We start from the raw sequence: 20,289 nt of genomic DNA, 5'->3' as shown, positions 1-20,289 counted from the left end.
GTGACTGTCAAATCTGTAACCATCAAGTTGTGTGTACATGTGTGTATATTTATAATGTAATGCCTGTGGGTTTCATATACTTGAGTTTGCTGTATTTTAATTCTTGCTTTTAAAATCATATGGTTTAAATACACAAAAAATATAGCCGATAAGAATTTGATTACTGTTGGTTATTTGCTTATTCAAGCATGTATTTTTCTTATTTGTCCCAGTAATATATTTAATTAATTAATTAAAAGTTTATTTATTTATTTTTAGAGAGAGAGTGAGAGAGAGAGAGAGAGAGAGAGCGAGCAAGCAGGGTAGGGGCAGGGAGAGGGGAAAGAGAGAATATTAATCCAGCTTCGCACTGTCAGCACAGAGCCCGATGCAGGGCTTGAACTCATGAACCACAAGATAGTGACCTGAGCTGAAACCAAGAGTTGGATGCTCAAAGGACTGAGCCACCCAGGTGCTCCACCCCAGTAATACATTTTAAAACCAAAGTATTAGATATTACTACAAACCATTGCGTTTACTGTTATACAGATAATATTTAATAATATTTAGGTTAAGTAATGCTAGTTTTGTAGAGAGCGGCTATAGAATTGAAATTGTTTGCCATTCTCCTTCCAAAAAAAGATAAGGAACTCAAGAATCTTTGATGTCTGTTTCCCAATTGTAATGTACAAATTGTTGTGAGACATCAGCTTCCTGTTTTTCTATGTAAGCTGAATCTAGGATTTGCCTCTATAATGTCATTAGTTTTTGGTGACCAGAGAATTTTTTTGTGTGGTAATAGAGAAATATCTGTTAATAACGGAATTATCCTAGTGGCTCCATTGTGCTCAGGATGGGAAATAAGTCCCTGAATCACTTTGATTTTTTTTTTCCTTCATGAACAAATGCTGATTACAGTAAATTGGATTTTAACATTTGACTAAATCATCATCTATAAGCTAAATGAAGTTTTAGCTGACTAAACTGAATAGTATTAGAAGAACCTATGTTACAAGTAAATAACGTACCCATTTTAGAAAAGATGAAGGACTCAGGTGAGCCAAGAAATTTCAAACCTAGGATAATAGGTTCTGTAAAGGTTAAAGTAGATTTTTCAATTATAAAGCAAGTGAAACGCATCATAAATTATTGCAGCTTCTCTTGTTTTTTACTGCGATCCAGAAACCATCGTATTGATTTTGGGGCTTTTTATTTAAAAGGAAAATCACTGAGATGAAATTTCATGGCTTTGTGGATACTGGGCTAACTGGTGGAGGTGCTGTGAGGAGTGCAGTTTCTCCGTTGGCAGAGCCCTCTTTTATCTGCACTTTGAACACTGATGGTTGTGGTTTGTTTTATTCAGATCAAGTTTTCAGAATCCGACTACTTTGGCAATGTCCTGCAAACCCGCAAGTATTTAGCACAGTCTGATTTCTTCTGGCTGAGAAAAGCGGTTCCAAAAACAGAGTGAGTAAAAAAAAATTAAAAAATAAAAGAAGGTGAAAGAGATAAATATGTGGTGGCAAGTGAAGTCCCTTTAGGTCAAATTTTGTAATTTCCTCTAGTCAGAGTAGCTGGCTGTCCAGTTACCTTGGTTTGGCAAAATCTGTGTTAGGTGTTGATGAATCTTATTTGTGATATTATATGAATCAGTTCTTAATTCTAATTATGGCATCAAAACATACTGCAGGAATGCTTATTAGGGTACAAACGTGTGAATCATTTCTAGATGTACTTATGAATATATGTATATTGAAAACAAATTGCTCTAGAATTTCACACTCAGGCAGAAACTTTTGAAGATCTTAAAAAAGAACAAATACTTACAAACTATAGTTCCAAAGTAGAAGTAATTGTATACTTATGAAGTAACTAGAAGATTTTGTTGAAGCAGTAAGTGTCACAGAACTGATGGCTGTATAATTTTTCTCCAATGGCAGTTATAATTTATTCCCCTTCCTCCCAGCTGCCTGTAGGAACTTTCCCTATAGGTAGGCAGTTTCCCTAGGAACTTTTGGGGCCAAGGCCAGCCATGATTTCCTTCCCTAGCAACATGTGTATGATGCTAATGATGGCATCTAACCATTATTATGTTGACAATGTTCCAGGAAGTGTTTTACATGTTAGAATTAATTTTATCCTCTTGTCATTTCTGTGAGGTGTACGTACTATTTATTATCCCCACTTATCAAATAAGAGGCTTACAATTAAGAAATCTTCACTTGAAGTTTAGATCACTTTTTTTAATTGAAATACACTTGACACAGTGTTCCCTGTAAGGTTTAGATTACTGTTGGTTCTGCCTGCTGGTACTTTAGATACTGTTCTGCTGGTGCCCACTTCTCCACTGTTTTTCTCCATGTGCTGCAGACTGCATAATTTCTGTTGATCTGTCTTCAAATTCATGGATTGTTTCTTCTGCATTTTCAAATTTGCTTTTGACTCACGTAACAAATTTTTCATTTTGGTGATTGTACTTTGCAATTTCAGAATTGCCATTTGGTTGTTTTTTAGTTTCTGTTTGTTGTGATTTTCTGTTTGTTCAGTCACTGTTATATTTACCATTAGTTCTTTGAATATAATTTAATTCTGTAGGCTAATTTGTAATGGCTGCTTTCAAGTCTGCTAAACCCAACATCTGGCCTTGCTCAGTTTTTATTGACTGCATTTTTCTTAACACTTTTGTCTCTTTGTATAGCATAATTTTTTTGTCGTTGAAAATGACATTTTGGATACTACATTGTAACAACTATGGATTCTGATTAATTTTTCTGAGGCTTTAAAAAAAGATAACTTTCCTTGACTTAGATTGCAGAATCTATCTCCTTATATAGTAGGCAGCCATGGAGGTATCTTCTCATCTTTTAAATTCTTATGTTTATTTTTGAGCCTCATTTCCCAGAGGTTGTCCCTGTGCCTGCACAGCTTAGCGCTCTGCCAGGGATTGGGGTAGACCTTGTGCTCAAACACCTGGAATAGGGAGAGCTTCTGTCCTCTACCAGTTGATCTGTGTATGGGCTGGGAGTACATTTCTCAGTTAGCCTTGGAGTTCGCTTTCCACTGGGCTCGCTTGAATCTTTCCTGTATGTGTGTCTAGGGTCCCAGGCAGCCAGGGGTGTGCGGAGACCTTACCTCACCCTTCTATGACTATTTTATTTCTAAGATCTCCCTTTTAAATTTCGGGCTTGGGGTTGCCTGGGTGGGTCAGTTGGTTAAGCATCTGACTCTTGATTTTGGCTCAGGTCATGATCTCATGGTCTGTTAGATCGAGCCCCGTGTCGGCCTCTGTGCTGACAGTGCAGAGCCTGCTTGGGATTCTCTCTCTCCCTCTCTCTGTGCCCCTCTCCCCTCAGGTGTTCGCTCGCTCTCTCTCTCTCTCTCTCAAAATAAATAAATAAATAAATAAATAAATAAATAAATAAATTCATTCATTCGTTCATTCATTCATTCATTCATTCATTCCTGGCTCTCCTGTCAGTCTTCCCAATGGGAACTGTAACTTCAGGCTGGGAGAGCTGTGGGCATCCTTTCATTTGTTTTCTACCAAGTTTGCCACTTTTAGCTGACAAAGCTGCAGGTTTTCACCTCCACCTCCAATTGAGTCCACCCCCTGTGGCAACAAAGCTGCTGATTTGCCAGCCGCCCTACCTGTCCTGATAGAACAGAGTTCTCACTGACCATGCTGGGAAGGGCAGGAGCAGTCCCTGGCAAGAAGGCCACAGACTCCTGTTCTACTTACTTCCAAGCTCTAGCACTTTTTCATAATTAAACATTTTTCAGTTTGTTGTTTGGATTTGATGATCAATTCCCAGAGCCCTAAAATGGTTGTTTGTTGACCATTGTGTCCAGTTTTATACTTGATTTTTGTGGAAGGAATTTGCTGACTATTTCATATCATCATAGCTGGAAGCCTGGTTTCCATGGCCCACTTTTTTTTTATGGCCTACTTTTTAACCTTGGCTGATATTCTGGTCTCTGGATGTTTGACTGGCTCTTTTTATGCTCTCTGGGTCTCTTGTTACTCTCCCTTTCAACTCCCTGCTCTTTTCTAGACTGTAGAAACTTGAGGCTCTGTACCAGCCCTTGGCTTAAGCTGTGAATACTAGCTGTCCCTCTTACCCATGGCTCCCAATCTACCTATCTCTGCCCTCTGCCCTTCTGGCCTTCCTACAGCATCCACCCACAAAGTTAGTTCAAAGTGTTCACTTTAAGGAGTAGGCCTAAAGCTGAACCATTGCTCTACCCATCCCTGACTCCAGTCAAAAGAACATAGGTTAGAAGGTTTTCAGACTTCTTTGGAAATGACAGGCAACTGCTTTCAAGCCATGTGCTCCAGTGTCCTTGGTTCTCTCCTCTCATCACAATGTCTCTTAGCCCGTCTCTCCTGCTTCATTCCTAACCTCAATCAGTCAATTGAAATTTTAGATGTAAAAGAAAAACGAAATTTTTAGATTTAGGGTTCTAGAGATAGCTCCTTGAATCTGACAACCTCAGCAAATGTTTTCCAGTATCCGGATGAGCATCTCCATGTAGTATGGTAGTCACAGATCTGTGTGAATCATCCTGCTCTTTCAGATCTACTTCAGATCGGTTCAGACTCTTCTTGCAGTTTGTGGATAATTCAAGATATTTTTGTCACCAGTATTTTCTTGAATTTTTGGCGTTTGTGCTTCTCCATATTAGAGGTACTGTCAAGTTAATTCAGTTTCAAAATGTCATTATGCTATTGGGTGTTGTGACAAGGCCTGTGCTGCTAATTGAAAACCTCCTAAATGTGTCCTTTTTACCATCATCCTAAAATACTGATGGACTGTCAGATTCAAAGGGTCTTTTCTATTTCTCTTATTTCATTCATGCCTTGGAAAAATGCTGGCTGACTTTGTGGGCTTAGGCAAACCACATGATTCTGTGTAGTTTTCTTCTCCATCAGCAAAAACAAATACCTCTTTCACAAGGACATTAAATTGGTTGATGTTTCTGGAAAAGTTATGCATGAATGAAAATCCATGCAATAGTACTAATTCTTGCTTCCTCAAACTATGTGTCTATTTCAGGGAAAGTAACATTAAGAAATTGAAGGTCCTCTTTGTGTGGTAAAGGGATAGGATAGTCTATTTTTTAGAAGAAATTTTGGGCTGCTCCTTTTCAGGCATTGTAGGGAATTTTAGCTTCATGACACCCACTGGCTTTAATCGACATCTTTTAGTTTTGAAAATTGATGAGTTAATCTAGTGGGAGTGATTCTGGAGTAGCTCCACTATACTAGTTTACTTTGAATAGCACATCATGATTATATTTCCACAAAGCCCTGAAATAACATTTTGCTTCTTTGTGGGTATAGGAGATAAATACCCTTTATCTTTCATTCTCATGGAATCCATTTTAGCTGAACTAATGTGCATTAAGAAGTTTCTAACGCAATGGGAAATGTCAGCAAGAATGGAGTTAATTGGGTGGTCATCCCTGAAGGTACATATTTAGGGGTTGGTTCTCAGAATTGTCACTTCATCAGCTCACTTAAAAATAGAGGATTTACTCTACTGCTTGGCTTGAGTCAAAAGTAATTTTTTCCCTTAGGATCCCCTTTCTTTGACAGAAATGGCTTTAAGTCAGCTTCCCTATTAACTCACTCTCACTCTGCTGTGACCAGACATGTCTGGAATTTCTTTCTCTATCTTTTCAAAAAATAGGTAAAAATAGATCAAATGTCTATACAAATTATGATTTTCCCAGAATTTTTGTTTGTAAAAGCATTATCTATAGCATGGAATGGGAAGGATATAATCTACAGGGTATTAGAAATAAAGTAATAAATATTCTATGGTTTGACCATTCCCTATTCCTTTGACTATCTTTAAGAGTTGATAGGTAAAATGTAAAACTTTAGCCTGATGTATATCTATTTTATATGGTTCAAAAAATCAGAGTGCCAATGTCCTTGTCTTTAAACAAGTGTATTTCATTATTACTGTTACACTCCTTTTGTGTATTCCATTGTCCAGTATAATTTCATCCCCATGTATTTTTCTTTTGAAATTTATACGAGACCTCTTCCCACCTTGTCCATTAAATCCTTCCCCAAACACAGTCTGCAGGAACACCCTAAAGTCATGGTAAGAAGAATTTAAAGCACTTGAAGGACACTTTTCGTTTATTCAAGTAGATGTATATATAGCAATAAATTCATTTCACTAGATGTAATGATCTTCTGATCAGCACATGCCACTGGGACAATGGTCTTAGCCCATAAAGAGCTTAACATCTTGTTGGGAGACAAGTTGTGTTAACACATATGCTTTCAGGGCCCAATCAGTTAACAGATGGTGATGTAGACAAGTGTAAACTGATGGGGGGCGGTGGGGACCGTGGAGAACCAGTCATTGTACACCTCGTTTAAAGGAGTTCCAGTTCAGTCCTTTTAAAAACCGTTGTGATGGGCAAACAAAACATTTTCATGAGAAAAGTCAACCCATTGGTTACAACTTCATCTACGGACAACCACTTGTCAGTGTTTCAGTTATCTATCTCCTGCAGTCTAACAAACCACTCCACTAGGCTCAGCGGAGTGCTTGTTGTTTATGAGCTTTCATGTAATTGCAGTCAGAGAGTGGCTGGAGCTGGAGTCATGGGGGAGGTGTCTTCTCTCATGTCTAGTGGCTGATGATGGCTGTTGGCTGCCTATGGCTTTGCATACTGGGCTTCTTTATAGCATGCTGATTGAGCAAGAAGCTCCAAAGAGCAGGTTCCTGAGAAAGAGAGGAGGAAGGAACCGTGTGTGCACACTAGGGGGAGGTTGTATTGCCCTTAATTGCCTGGCATAGGCAGTCCCGTGGTGTCATTTCCACTGCATTTTATGTTTTAAAACCAAGTCACCAAGGCCAGCCCATAATCCAGAGGAGAGGAATGTAGACTCTACTTCTTAATGGGAGGAGTGCAAAAAAAATTGCAAACACATGTTAAAATCAGAATAGGTAGCCTTATATTAGAGAATGGTAAAACTAAATATATAATACACTTGGATATAATCAGGGAGATATACAGAATATTTAATGGCTGGTTTGGCATAGGCAGTGACCAATAAGAAGTAGCAGTAGCGCCCACAAGTGGTAAGATCTACTGGTGCAGCCACTAAATATCAGCTCTGGGTACAATCAAGGCTCCAAAAATACTTTACAGACAGCACCAGCTCTGGGAATTCAGGAAAGGTGAAATCGTGGGCCTGAAATAAGAGGTTGTAGGTACTCTTGCTGAAGCTTCAGAGGCCCTATCAGGCCCCCTCTGATTGTTTGATCTCTTTGTTTTGTCCACCTTTGTTCATCAGCAGTTAGAATCATTTTTCCTGCATGGCCCTTATCCTCACATTTTGCAAGTTCATTCTTTGCTGAAGGCAGGGGAGAGAAGGGATGAGCTCTAGGGATATAAATCATCTTTTGCACCTATTACGCTTCAGTCCATTGTCCTTTAGGACTTGACTCAATCTTCAGACATACCAATGCTGGGTTCTTTGTACGGTAATGTGTTAATTTTCTGTTGCTGCTGTAACAAACTACCCAACGTTAGCAACTCAAAATAACACAAATGTATTATCTCACAGTTCTGTAGGTCAGAAGTACAGGATGCCTTGGCTGGTTTCTGAGATCTAGCTTTCATAAGACTGGAATCAAGTTGTCAGCTGGCTGGGCTCATAGCTGGAGGCTCTGGGAAGAATTTTGTTCCAAGCTTATTGAGTTGTTGGCAGATTCACTACCTGCCAGTTTCAGAACTGACATCCCTACTTCCTTGCTGGCTGTCATTTGGGAGCCACTGTTCCCTTCTAAAGGCCTCTCTCTGATCCTTGCACCATGGTCCCTACATCTCAGAGCCAGCAACGGCCTGTGGAATCCTTTTAACTCTTGGAATCTGACTTCCTCCCCGACATCTCTGGGACTCCAGACACAGAAGGTTCTCTACTTTTAAGGACTAGTGATTAGATTGGCCTCACCTGGATATCCAGGAGACCATCCCTGTTTTAAGCTCCTTAACCTTAATTATATTTGCAGTGTCCTTTTTGGCATGTAATGTAACCTCTTCACAGGATCCAGGGATTAGGACCTGGACATAATTCCACCTACCTCAGGTAGTGACCTTAGAACGATAAAGGTGTTTTCCCCTCCACTTGTTTCCTCAAGAAGGTAGACCAGCCAGTAAGTTTGTTTGCTAAATATTGGGGCTTATTGAAATACTAATCCTAACTCTGAAGGAAAAGAGTACACATTTTATGGAAAGGAGTACATGTTTCAGTTTTGACTAGAGGAGGCACTCTCTTGATTTCCAGTAATGTCTCCGGTATACTGTAACACTTAAGAGAACCGGTTTGAAGTCACAGCAGATCTTGCACAAGTACATAATGCTTGTTAAGTCTCATTGTCCTCATCTGTGAGATAGGCTAGTGATTCCTACAGTTGCTATGGGGAAGACTACAAATAGGAAGTGCCTAGGGCATTGTGAGCGCTCAGTGAAAATTTCCTATAGCCACTGTTACTTCTAATGATAATAGAATGATGTATTTGTGGACTTCTTTATAGGGAGAAGGTGTGGGCCGATCAACTAGAATCAACCCTTGGATTTCCTACCAGTTTCATATTAGTCTGACTTAAATTATTAGCTTGCCATAATTCTTCTGTTAGATATAAATCAGTAAAATGATTGTTTTGAAAAGGGATCTATATGAGTTTATTTTGAGCAATTCAGTTTAAGACAGATTGCTTGGTTTTTATCATAAAGGGCAGAAACTCACGGGCCTCTAAATCAGGGGTCAGCACGATGCAGCTTGTGGGCTAAATCTTGCCTGATGCCTGTTTTTGTGGGGCCCATGAGCAAAGAGTGATTTTTAGAGATAAATGTTTGTAGTCGATCTAATGATATGAAGCACTAACTCTGAATCCCAATTAAGCAAAATGTTATTTTGCCTCTAAAGAATTCCATTCTTCTCATTAACAGGCTGTCTTACAAAAAATTGTACTCACTTGTTCTATTTTTAACTTTATCAATAAAATTTTGTGGAACCCTTTCTCTTACGAAAGAAGTACCTACATAACATCTTTGATTTTTGCCTCTTTGCCTACAAAATGCCTAATTGTCTACCATCTGACTCTTTACAGAAAAAATTTTGCGAAGCCCTGAGCTAAGTAGTTCATGCATTTAAAGTGGAATGTAGACTCTTTTTTAAAAATTATTTTTGAGAGAGAGACAGACAGACAGACACACAGAATCCAAAGCATGTTCCAGGCTCTGAGCTGTCAGCCCAGAGCCTGACTTGGGTCCTGAACTCACCAACCGTGAGATCATGATCCGAGCAGAAGTCAGATACTTAACTGACTGAGCCACCCAGGTGCCCCTGGAATGTAGACTCTTTATAGCTGGAAGGTACTCCCCTGATTGCTTAATGCAGGATCTTTAAAAAAAATTTTTTTAAGTTTATTTGTTTTTTTGAGAGAGAGAGCGAGAGAGAGAGCAGGAGAGGGCAGAGAGAGAGGGAGAGCAAGATTCCCAAGCAGGCTCCGCACTGTCAGTGCAGAGTCCGATGTGGGGCTCAAACTCACAGGCCATGAGATCATGACCTGAGCTGAAATCAAGAGTTGGACGCTTAACTGACTGAGCCACTCAGGTGTGCCTCTCAATGCAGTATCTTAATTTTATAGCTGAAACCAAACCCCAGGAAGGTGGGCAACTATTCCAACACAATCCCGCTACTTAGTAAAAGAGGCAGGATGACTCATTAGCTCTTTGGATGCTTACATCTGTAAACTGTCCACTGGAGCAGGGAGAACCTCTGGGTGGCATGGTTATACTTTATCCATCTCTCTTTACATAGATTTCTGTGTTGTCATCAATGCCAAACGTCGAATGGACAGGTCAGAAGTGATGCAGCATAGAAAGTTAGCTGTCCCATGGATCTATTGAACTAGGCCTGCCAAACATCAGCTTCTTGCTGTTTCCATCTATGGGGAGAGCCCTTTAGATTCTAGAATTTCTCATTAAAGCTATTTCAGAAGCACTGGTGCTGACTTTTTCTGTTAAGTTAGTACTAGTGAATAAGCAGGCATGTTAATATATTCTCACTGAACCATGTTCAGTTTATGATGAGGCTGCTCATTGAACAGAGCAATAACCCTAAACTGAGGTGGTAATTTCCCCATGTGCCCTATTTCCCCATTGCTCGCTGGTTATTTGCTAATAAATCTTGCCACATTGTGTTCATTCTTGTTGCCCTCCCGCCTGGATAATGATGATTTCTTGGTGGTATTTGCTTCTCTTTCTACAGGTGGTTTACGAATCCCACGACCGTCAATGCCTTCTACAGTGCATCCACCAACCAGATTCGTGAGTACTGGCTTCTTGTCTCCTTGTTAATGTGGTACAAAATGGAAGGAACTTTTCCCTGACTGTGATTTCTTTATTTCCCTCCAAAAGTGATCAGGTATGTGGGTGAAGGAAGTTTAAGTTTCTGTATCCATATGCCCGATTTGCTTCACTCCCTTCACCTAATTAAGTAAAAACAAAACGAAACGAAAACAAACAAAAACCCCAAGAAGACAGAACTACAATAAATAAAACTACAGGGCAGTTGGCCATGAAAAGAAAACTGTAGTCATCTTTCATAATGTTCTTAATGACTTTGTCCGCACCATTTTTGTTTATTTCTAGGATTGATGGGGAAAACAAGCAGGTAGCTGGGCAGATGATAGAACCTGAGGGGCCTGTCTATAGAAATGCTTGGAAATGTTCTAATTGACCCTAGGATGTAAAGTCTTAAGTGGCTTTTATTTACACATATTGTGTAGGTAAAAATGCCACGATAAGTTTACAAAATGACTAAAGGTCAGATTAAATAAAAAATCTGACAGTACCGAGTGTTGGCAGCAGGGACACATAATTATTATTGGTAGAAGTGTAAATTGCTTCACCCACTTTGCAGAGCAATTTGGCAATACCTAGAAAGGTTGAAGATGTCCATGCATGTCTGTGACCATCACTGCCCTCCTGGCATGTGCCCCGGTGCTTTGTTTCTCCAAGTGTGATCTTGGGACGGATAGCAATGGCATCACGGAGCAACTGGTTAGAAATGCAAATTCTTGACTCTTAAATACAGAGAACAAACAGAGGGTTGCTGGAGGGGTTGTGGGAGGGGGATGGACTAAATGTGTAAGGGGCATTAAGGAAGACACTTGTTGGTATGAGCACTGGGTTTTATACATAGGGGATCAGTCACTGGAATCTGCTCCTAAAATCGTTGTTGTATTATATGCTAACTAACTTGCATGTAAATTAATAAATGCATAAATAAAAATGATAAAAAAAAAAAGAAAAGCAAGTTCTTGTGCCCCACCTTAGACCTGTTGTTCACAAACTCTGGACATGGGGCTCAGAAATCTGTTGTATTAAGGCTTCCAGGTGACTCTGACGCAGTTTGAGAACCACTGCCCTAGAGAAGTCTCACAGGAGGAGGCTTGTGTGAGAGTACTCATACCGGTGTTGTTTATCATAGCAGAAATAGTGAAATAACCTACGTGTCCGTCTGCGGGAAAATGACCCCAATGTGGCCTGTTCACACACAGGAATGCCAGACAGCAGTGAATAATGAGTGATCTAGAGCAACATGCATTCACATGGATAAAGTTCACAAGTATTGGTTGTGGGGGGAAAACAACTGGGGAAATACTATCAAGTGTGATACCATATAAAAAAGTTGAAAAGCATGCAAAAACATTCCTATGTGTTGTCTAGAGGTACATCCTTTTGTAGTGAAAGTAGGAAGACATTCATGAGAATGACAAACATCTGAATGCAGGGCGGCAGTGACCTGTTGTGGGGAGGGGAGGCTGCTCCTGCTTTAGCCCTTGCTGGTTTCTCATCCCTTCTGTGCCTCCTCTGGTCTTTGTCTTCACTCCCTCACTTGGTGATAACATCTAATTTCATTCTTTTAAGTGCATCTCTGTGTGCTTTGTTGAATGTGGGCGATGGAACTTACAAATGCTTGCCACCCTTGGCCACGGGCCCACCTCCTCCCCGCGAGATGTAGCTTCCTCACTGGCCTGCCCACTTCTGTCTTTATCCCCCTTCAGCCTTTTCTAAATAGAATATTGCAGCCATTTTAAGATGTTTTACAATCATCTCAGGTCCCTCCTCTGCTCAGCACCCCTTATCGCTTTCCCATCTCACTCAGGATAAAAGCCAAATTAGTTGTGATGGCCCTCAGACCTCTTACTGCTGCCTTATCTCCCCTCTGTTCCAGCTGTACTGGCCTCCTTCCTGTTCCTAGAGCGCGGGACTCCGTTCTCTCCTAGCATTTATAGCAGAGGCTCTTTTGGCCTGGGAAAATTCCCCAAGTGATCTGCATGGTTCATGCTCCCATTTCCTTCAAATCTTTGCTTGAGTGCTAACTTCTCAGTGAGGCATCCTACCTGCCCTCTGTAGATCCTCTCTGCTCGCCCTCGTACCCGCAGGACTCGCTAGCCAGAGAGGACAGCTCCGGAGCTGTGGCTGCCCACTCCCGGCAGGCACAGCTCATGAGAGTCGCCCTCGTGTGGTCACCTTTGGGAATGTCAGTTTCTGAAGGACTGGTGTGAGAGCTTAATGAACAGAAGGAAAACAAGCAGATGGTGGTAATATTTGATTTCTACACTAATTTGTATAACAAAATCAGTTGTTAAATATTTTGAATACTTTGAATGTCACTCCTTACTATAGAAATACTCATTGTTATCGTGAAATCATTGCTTACTTTGTCCCCCAGCTTTATTGAGGTATAATCAACGAAAAGTATATATAGTTAACATGTGCACCTTGATGTTTTGATATAGCTCCAAGTTGAGAATTAAGCTGCATATGTTACATGGGAACTTAAGATTTTTGAGATATTAATGATTACTACTTATGATATGAATTATATGTAAATTATAATAACAGTTGGAATAACCTATTGGGCAATAGAAAATTCTTTAGATTGTCCATTTTTTATTAAAAAAACACACTTTTTACTTTGAGCCACTTTTACAATTACTAAAAAGTTACAAAACCAGAACACAGAGTTTCCATGTATCCTTTAGCTAACTTCCCTCAGCGTTACCATCTTACATAACTATAATGCAACAATCAGAACCAGAACATTAACATTGCTATACCACCGTTAACTAAACTTAAGGCCTTACTGAAATATCACTAGTTTGGCCACTCAAGTTCTTTTTCTGATCCAGAATCCTATCAAGATCCCATGTTACATTTAGTCATTATTTCTTCTCAGTCTCCTACAGAGTTTGATAGTTCTTTAGTCTCTCTTTGTCCTTCATGACTTTGACACCTTTGAAGAGTACTGGTCAGTCATTTTGTGGAAGGTCCCTCAGTTTGTGTCTGTCTACTCTTTTCACGTGATAGGACTTAGGTGAATGCATTTGGGGCATGAATGTCACAGAAGTGGTGCCGTATCCTCCTTGGTGCCTCATATCACCGGGTTTGTGCTATTTATGTGTCTTATTGCTGGTGATGTGAGGCTACCCTTGTTCACTTGGAGAAGATGATTTCTGCTGGGTTGTTCCACTGTAAGGTTGCTATCCTCCCTGCCGGTGTAGTTGGCAAATATCTTGGGAACTATATCTCTGAGACTCTATCTATCCTGTTTCTCTCCGGTTGTTCGTTCACTGATTTTAGCCTCCATTAGTAAAACTTGTATGCAGCAAGCATCCCTGTGCTGTTTTCTCATTGCTCAATTTCAATTTCATTCCTTCCATTCGTATTAATGTGAATTCTATTGTAAAGAAGGGACCGTCCTTTCACGCGCATCTATCTGTGCAATCACATATTTTTTATAGCCTTATGAACTCATGGATATTTATTTTATTATGTGGATTCTTATCCAATGCTATCATTTTCTGTTTCATCGCTCAGAGTGTTTAGCTTTGGCCATGAAGCGATCGTGTGGATTTGCCGCTGGATCCTGGTGTCACAGTGCTCCTTAACTTGTTTTTCATTAACTGAAGCAAATGCCTGCCGAGCTCCTTGAGCTCCTGCATTCTCTCTGTTTCTAGAGCAAGTGGATGAGTCCCTCACTTAGCCTGGATCCCAGCTTTTCTGTTAGGAGTTTTCAGACTTGACTTGAGCATTTCTTCTTCCGGATGGGGTCCAGAAACTGGCGGGAGGCTGGCTGGCTCCAATGTAGAAACCTGACCTGTCGGGGTTGGACCGGATCCAGAAACTGGAGTTGGACTAGATTACCCATTTTAAAAGAAAGTGTTCTATGTAATATTTGGTACATGCCAAAGAATATACATAACATATTAAAACATATACATTATATTCCTATGAACCTACCACCCCCCAAGAACTAGAACATTCTCCATATCATTACATCTGTCCATGCTTCTCCCCATCCCATTCATCTTGCTTACTATAGGGGTAACTAGTTTTCTGCTTTTTGTGCTTATCGTTGTCTTTTTCTCAAAATAAATTTTAAACCATTTGTTGATACTTATTTTTGCTTATTTTTATAGCATAATAAAAATGGTATACTGCATGCAATTTAAAGCTACTTTGTTTTTTAAAAAATTTTATTCTTTTAGGGAGAGAGTGAGAGCAAGCAAGCATGAGGAGGGGAGGGCAGAGGGAGAGGGAGAGAGAGGATCCCAAGCAGGCTCCACGCGCAGGCCTATGCGGGTCTCTATCTCACAACCCTGAGATCATGACCTGAGCCAAAATCAAGAGTTGGACGCCTGGCCAACTAAGCCAACCAGGCACCCCTAAATCAACACGTTTTTAGGATTCATCCTTGTAGCACATGGCAGTGAGTTTTTCATTTTCCCTGCTGTATAATATTCCATTGCATGACTGTACGTCAGATTATTTACCTAGACTACAGACTTTGTTGACAGACCTTCGTGTTCTCCCACTCCAGGTTTTTGTCATTATGGACAGTGTTGCCAGTCTGTATACTCCTCTGCTTGTCCCCTGATGTTTTGGGTATATACTAAGAGTAGAATTACTGGCCTACAGGTTATGCAAATACTTAACTTTACCAGATAACATCAAATGGGTGCCAAACAGCATGTTACAGAGTACAGATGTGTTTTCATCAACTCTCATTTTCATCGCCTATTGGCATTGGTAGACTTAGTTTTCACCAATAGTGGCATTGAGATGGATGCTTCACCCGTGTTCCCACACTCACTTTCCAGTGTCAGTGAATGCTTAACAGCTCCTTTGGGGATTTCAATGTGCCTAATAATATTTTGCCTCTGGGATTCACCCCTGCTCAGCCTTTTTCTTGTCTGGGAAGAGGTGATCCTATCACAGGTTTACTGAAGAAGCATCCCTTTCAGGGTAACCCAGTGGTTTCTGGAAAGCTTATGAACACAGGGGTTTGAAATAAACAATTTGAAGCAGTGTTTTAATTAAGAGATTCAAGCTGTTTCTATTTTCCTAATGACTAGTGCTTGCTCTCATTGTAAATTACATTACCAGGCAAGATGACAAGGAGTCCTTTGGGTGACTTTTTCTCTTTCTCTCTTCTTTTTGACTTTTTGGACTACAAATTAAGACAGGTGGAGTTCCTTCTTAGACATTCCCCACTGGGTTTCCTGGGAGTTCCCCTCACCCCCAACTGCCTTCTTGTTCCTTCAGTGAAGAAGTGAAAAATTGAGGTGATTTTCTGAAATGAACATCTTTATTGATTAGGGGCTGATTCTGACAGCATGTGGCCATCTGTTTAATTGGGTTTCACATCTAAGATGTAACTATACTTAGTAACGTGATTTATGAGAATTTCATTCAGTTCCCATTACCGTTTTCTGATTTATGCCACTTAAGTCCAGTTCTGCATGCAGTAGAGATTTGAGTAGACAACACAAAAGCCTATAGGTTTTTTTGTTTGTATTATTTTTGCTTTTTGTTTGCAAATTCATGCCTTTGTCCGAAACTTTATGGTTTGTGGCCATATTTCAATGTTAGAATTTTGCAGTGTGGTTGTACTTCTTATTTTTCTACCATTGTCAAGCTGGGTAGCAGTGTCTTCGGACACAGAGTGTAGTGTGACAGTAATGATTTAAGTCTACTCTGTGAGGAGTTATACAGAGGAGCCATGGCAGAATTTAATTATATTTGAACTGATAAGGTGGTTAGAGGGGAAAACAAGGAGCTGAGGTTATTGTTGCCTCCGCTTATGTTTTCCTAGCTTTGTGATAACGACAAAACTGGTCTTCCTGCTTTTTATAGGAAAACAGTAAGGACCTTGAGTGCCACTGATTTAGTTGTATGACCCTGGCCAAGACATTTTTTCCTTCCTGACCCCTCTTGTCCCCTTAGGCCATACGTTGAGGTTACCTAGTCTCACAGTCTTCGGTGAGGACTTAACAAGATGGATTTGAAAAGTGCCAGCATGTTGTCGAGGTTGGAGTTTGCCCGTAATCCCTAGGATAGCTAGCTAGTCAGTCACAGGGTAAACAGCAGAATGTGAGAATTTGTGTGTGTGTGGGGGGGGGGGGAAAGAGTATTTTTGACCTTTGCTTTCAAGGAATTAAAAATTAGGACAGTATTTTTATGTATTAAAAAAAAGTACAACCAAGTTGGAAAAGTGTTTGGCAGTTTGTTGATATCTCCTATTGCCCAGAAGTTCCACTCTTCATAAAGTAAGTCAATCCTTATGCCCACCAAAACACATGAACATTGAATGTTCATAAGAGCAAAAACCTTGAAAGAACCTATTGTCCTTGAATAGATAGGTAAATAAATTGTGGTACAGTCCTATAATTGAATATTATACAACAGTGAAGAATAAACCCCCTTCTACCTTATGTAAGCATGCCACTGACTTAATGCTTAGCGAAACACTGCATGGCTCCAGTCGTAGAAAGTTCAGGGCTAGGTGAATGAATCTAAGTGATGGCAGTTAAAATAATGGCTCCCTTTGTTGGGGGTACTGACTGTGAGGGGGCACAGGACACATTTTCTTTATTTATGAGGGGGTTGCACAGGTGATGGTTGTATAAAGTCTCATCGTGTCCTGCTGTTAAGATTCATGCTTTTACTATATGTGTATAATACATAAACAATAACACTCCTATCCCCCCCCCCCCCGTAAAATTGTTTATAACAGCATATAGCATGCATCCACTTTTTGGGCTTGTAATAGCTTACATCAGGCCAACCTCCAGAGATGTGGATCAGGGATTGGTACAGTTGTTCTGTAAAGGGCCAAGTAGCAAATACTTTTGCCTTAGCAAGCCGTCTGGTCTCTGTTGTCCATTCTCAACTTTGCCATTGCAGCCACAGACAGTTCATAAACAAATGATCATGGCTGTGTTTTTAGTAAAACTATTTACATGGGCCATAGTCTTCCAGCCCCTTGTGTGGAGCACGGTAAACGGATGGGCTCCAAGGGGCCTTGAAGAGTGTTCTGACCCAGCTTACAAACTGCTTTGGGTCTGATCAGGTGGTAGTACCAGGGGCAAAAGGGTGGTAGGGCATACGGGTCACATTTGGCTTCCATTTCTACTACCACGAACTGAACTTTAGAATAAAATTAATTTTGTGTGCTCAGTATCAATGTGTGTCTTTAAAATGCTTCATTTCAATGTTAGTTTTTATCTTCATATGTCTTAAATCATATTAAAGAATTAGTTTAAGCAAATAAAATGTTGACTTGAAAACAAGCAAGGACTAAGGACTAAAACCAATGATACTATTGCCTTTGTTGTAATACACAAGGGATTTGGTTACCTGAGTTTAATCATAGATATTCTGCTAAAGAAGATAAGCCTTTGACCAGAGGCTGGGCTTAGGCTGTCATCAAACTATAGTATTAGTCCTGAAATCAAACATAGATTTGTTTTGCTGTTAAGGAAATGATGATGTTTCAAACTGAGAGAATTTCTCATACTTTGTTGACTCTGCCTAAAACCATAAAGTAGAAGCCACGTTAGCAAATACTCACTCACCTGTGGCCTCTAGTGGAATTTAATGAAATTAAATTCCTGAATCCATTTGACACTCTATTTGGGGACAATTTGGGAATAGTCTTTCATGGTTTTGGAGGTAAGAGGGCGGACACTGCAGTGGTTACCTAATCCAAATTTCTCATTATCTACAAGAGATTCTGACACTCATGGTAATTCTTCATACTTTTTTCCACTTTGTCACTTAGTATTTATGGATCCCCCAATGATTCTGATTACTTCTCAATGTTCACGCCGCTGTGTGGTCCCCTCCAACAATGAATAAAGCTGACCCCTGTAGCTAATGGGTACTGTGGAAATGATGGAGTATAACTTCTGAGGCTAGGTCATAAAAGACATTGTGGCCTCTGCTTTACTTTCTTGGATTGATCACTCTGGGGGGAAGTCAGCATGGATGTCATGAGGGCACTCAAGAAGCTGGTGGAGAGGTCCACGTGTGAAGGACCTGAGGCTTTCTGCCCATAACCAGTACCACATGAGCACACCATCTTGGAAGCAGATTCTTCAGTCCAGCCAAGCTTTCTAATGACAGCAGCCCAGGCTGGCATCTCGAGAGCAACCTTGTGAGAGACCCTGAGACAGACCACCCATAGAAGATGTTTCTGAATTCTTGAGTCAGAGAAAGTGTGAGATAGTAAATGTTTACTGTTTGGAGCCATTATGTTTTGGAATACTTTGTTACAGAGCAAGAGATAACCAACAGAGATGTTACAACTTGATAGATACTGAGTTTGGTGCTAGGTTGTATACTATAGTATACTGTAGTAGTGAAGAGAGTGGGCTTTGATTTTGAATCCTGGCTGGGCCACTAATAACTTGGAACCTTGAGTAAGTTACCTAATATCTTTATGCCTCAGTTTAATTATCTCAAAGTAGAGGTAATAGTAGTGACTTTCCTATAGAGTTGTCATGAAGACTAAAGGAGATAATATATATACAGCAAATGAAAGACTGGTTTTCAGTGGGTATTCAATAAGTCATAGCCATTAAGAATCCTTGCTTTTGAGGAGTTGGGAGAGACAGAAATGTGACCAGTCATTTATATGACATCATGAGTGTGCAACAGAAAGGTTTGCCATGCATCGTGAGAGCCATGGAGGAAGGGTAACTAATCTGGGGAGCAGAGATGCACTTCATGGTGACAGTGATGTTTGGGTCAGCATCGAAAGGAAAAAGACATTTTCTAGGCAAATAAGGAGGTTGGGCCATGCAGGAAGGAAAGCTGCTGGTGCAAAGGTGACAGATAGCAGAGGCTGGCAAGTAAAAACCCTAGAGTGGTGAGATGGGCACACGTGCTGGGGAACAGGCTGCGTGTGGAGGAGAAGGAATGATGGAAGATGGCATGTGGAACAAGTAGATGAGGGCCTTGGAAGCCATATTGACAAGCAGGCTACAGGGAGCTAGGACAGTTCTCTTCGGGAGGCAAGAAATTTAAGTTCTGCTTTCTTAGTCTTAAAGCTCAAGGCATCCCTTGGAGAGGGAGAAGACTGAGGTCGCTTAGACCAGTTAGGATTTTGGCAGACAGTTCAAGAGCGGGATGGGGGGGAGTCTTAATTTAGGCAGTGGCAGTGATCCGAGGGAGTAGGGAGCATAACTTAAATCCTGAAAGATTGCTTTCAAATAACTGTGCAGTGGTAATACAGGTGGCAATTTTCTAACTTTTCCACTGAGGCTTGAAACGGAGCACATAAAATGGAGATAACTGTTCTCTGCAGCCCTTCTTCACCAAGAGCTGTTAATATGCCACGCATTGCGACAGATACTTGAACATATTTCTAATCTTCACGGTAGCTCTATACACTTGGTATTGTGGGTCCATTTTATAGAAGAGGAAATTGAGGGTCAGACAGGCTAAGTAAATTCCCCGAGACCACACAACTAGAATGTTGCAGAGTTGGGAGTATAACCCAGCTTCTCTGCTTTCATGTTTTTAATCTTCATCCTATGCCATTCGTTACTGCATCAGAAAGTGAGAATTACGTGAAATGATACACGTGAGTGCACTCTGAAAAGGTGAAGAGCATAATATGTGTTAGAGTATATATCATCGTTATGTCATACCCTCACTCACGTGGTGGGGAGATTGTTTCCATTTGGTATGGGAATAAGACACTACAAGATGTGGGTACCCATAGGAGTTGGGGGTCAGAAGGTCGGATGGTTCCCAGATCCTGCTGATGCCACGTCCCAAGGGGCTGAAGCATGGACCAGCAGGTTATGATTGGCAGCTGGAACAGAGCTGCTCTCTGCAGGCCCTTTGGCTGTGCCCATAATCTCCACGCATCCTTGGATTTGGGTAGAGTGGAACAGGTGTTACTTGAGAGATGCC

General features: G+C 40.6%; 1 protein-coding gene across 5 annotated transcripts in view; it reads left to right on the top strand.

Moving 5' to 3' along the window:
* Positions 1–20,289, top strand: part of PHEX (phosphate regulating endopeptidase X-linked) — a 259,915-nt gene that overhangs the window by 197,421 nt on the left and 42,205 nt on the right. For all 5 annotated transcript variants that reach the window (XM_081793111.1, XM_081793110.1, XM_081793113.1 and 2 more), the window contains 2 exons: positions 1,343–1,446; positions 10,283–10,341. In XM_081793111.1, the coding sequence (XP_081649237.1) occupies positions 1,343–1,446; positions 10,283–10,341 (163 nt within the window). The remainder of the gene's footprint in view (positions 1–1,342; positions 1,447–10,282; positions 10,342–20,289) is intronic.

The sequence above is a fragment of the Panthera onca genome, chromosome X (assembly GCF_046562875.1).
Source record: "Panthera onca isolate mPanOnc1 chromosome X, mPanOnc1 haplotype 2, whole genome shotgun sequence".
Classification (NCBI taxonomy): domain Eukaryota; kingdom Metazoa; phylum Chordata; class Mammalia; order Carnivora; family Felidae; genus Panthera; species Panthera onca.
This window is presented reverse-complemented; position numbering and strand designations above follow the sequence as displayed.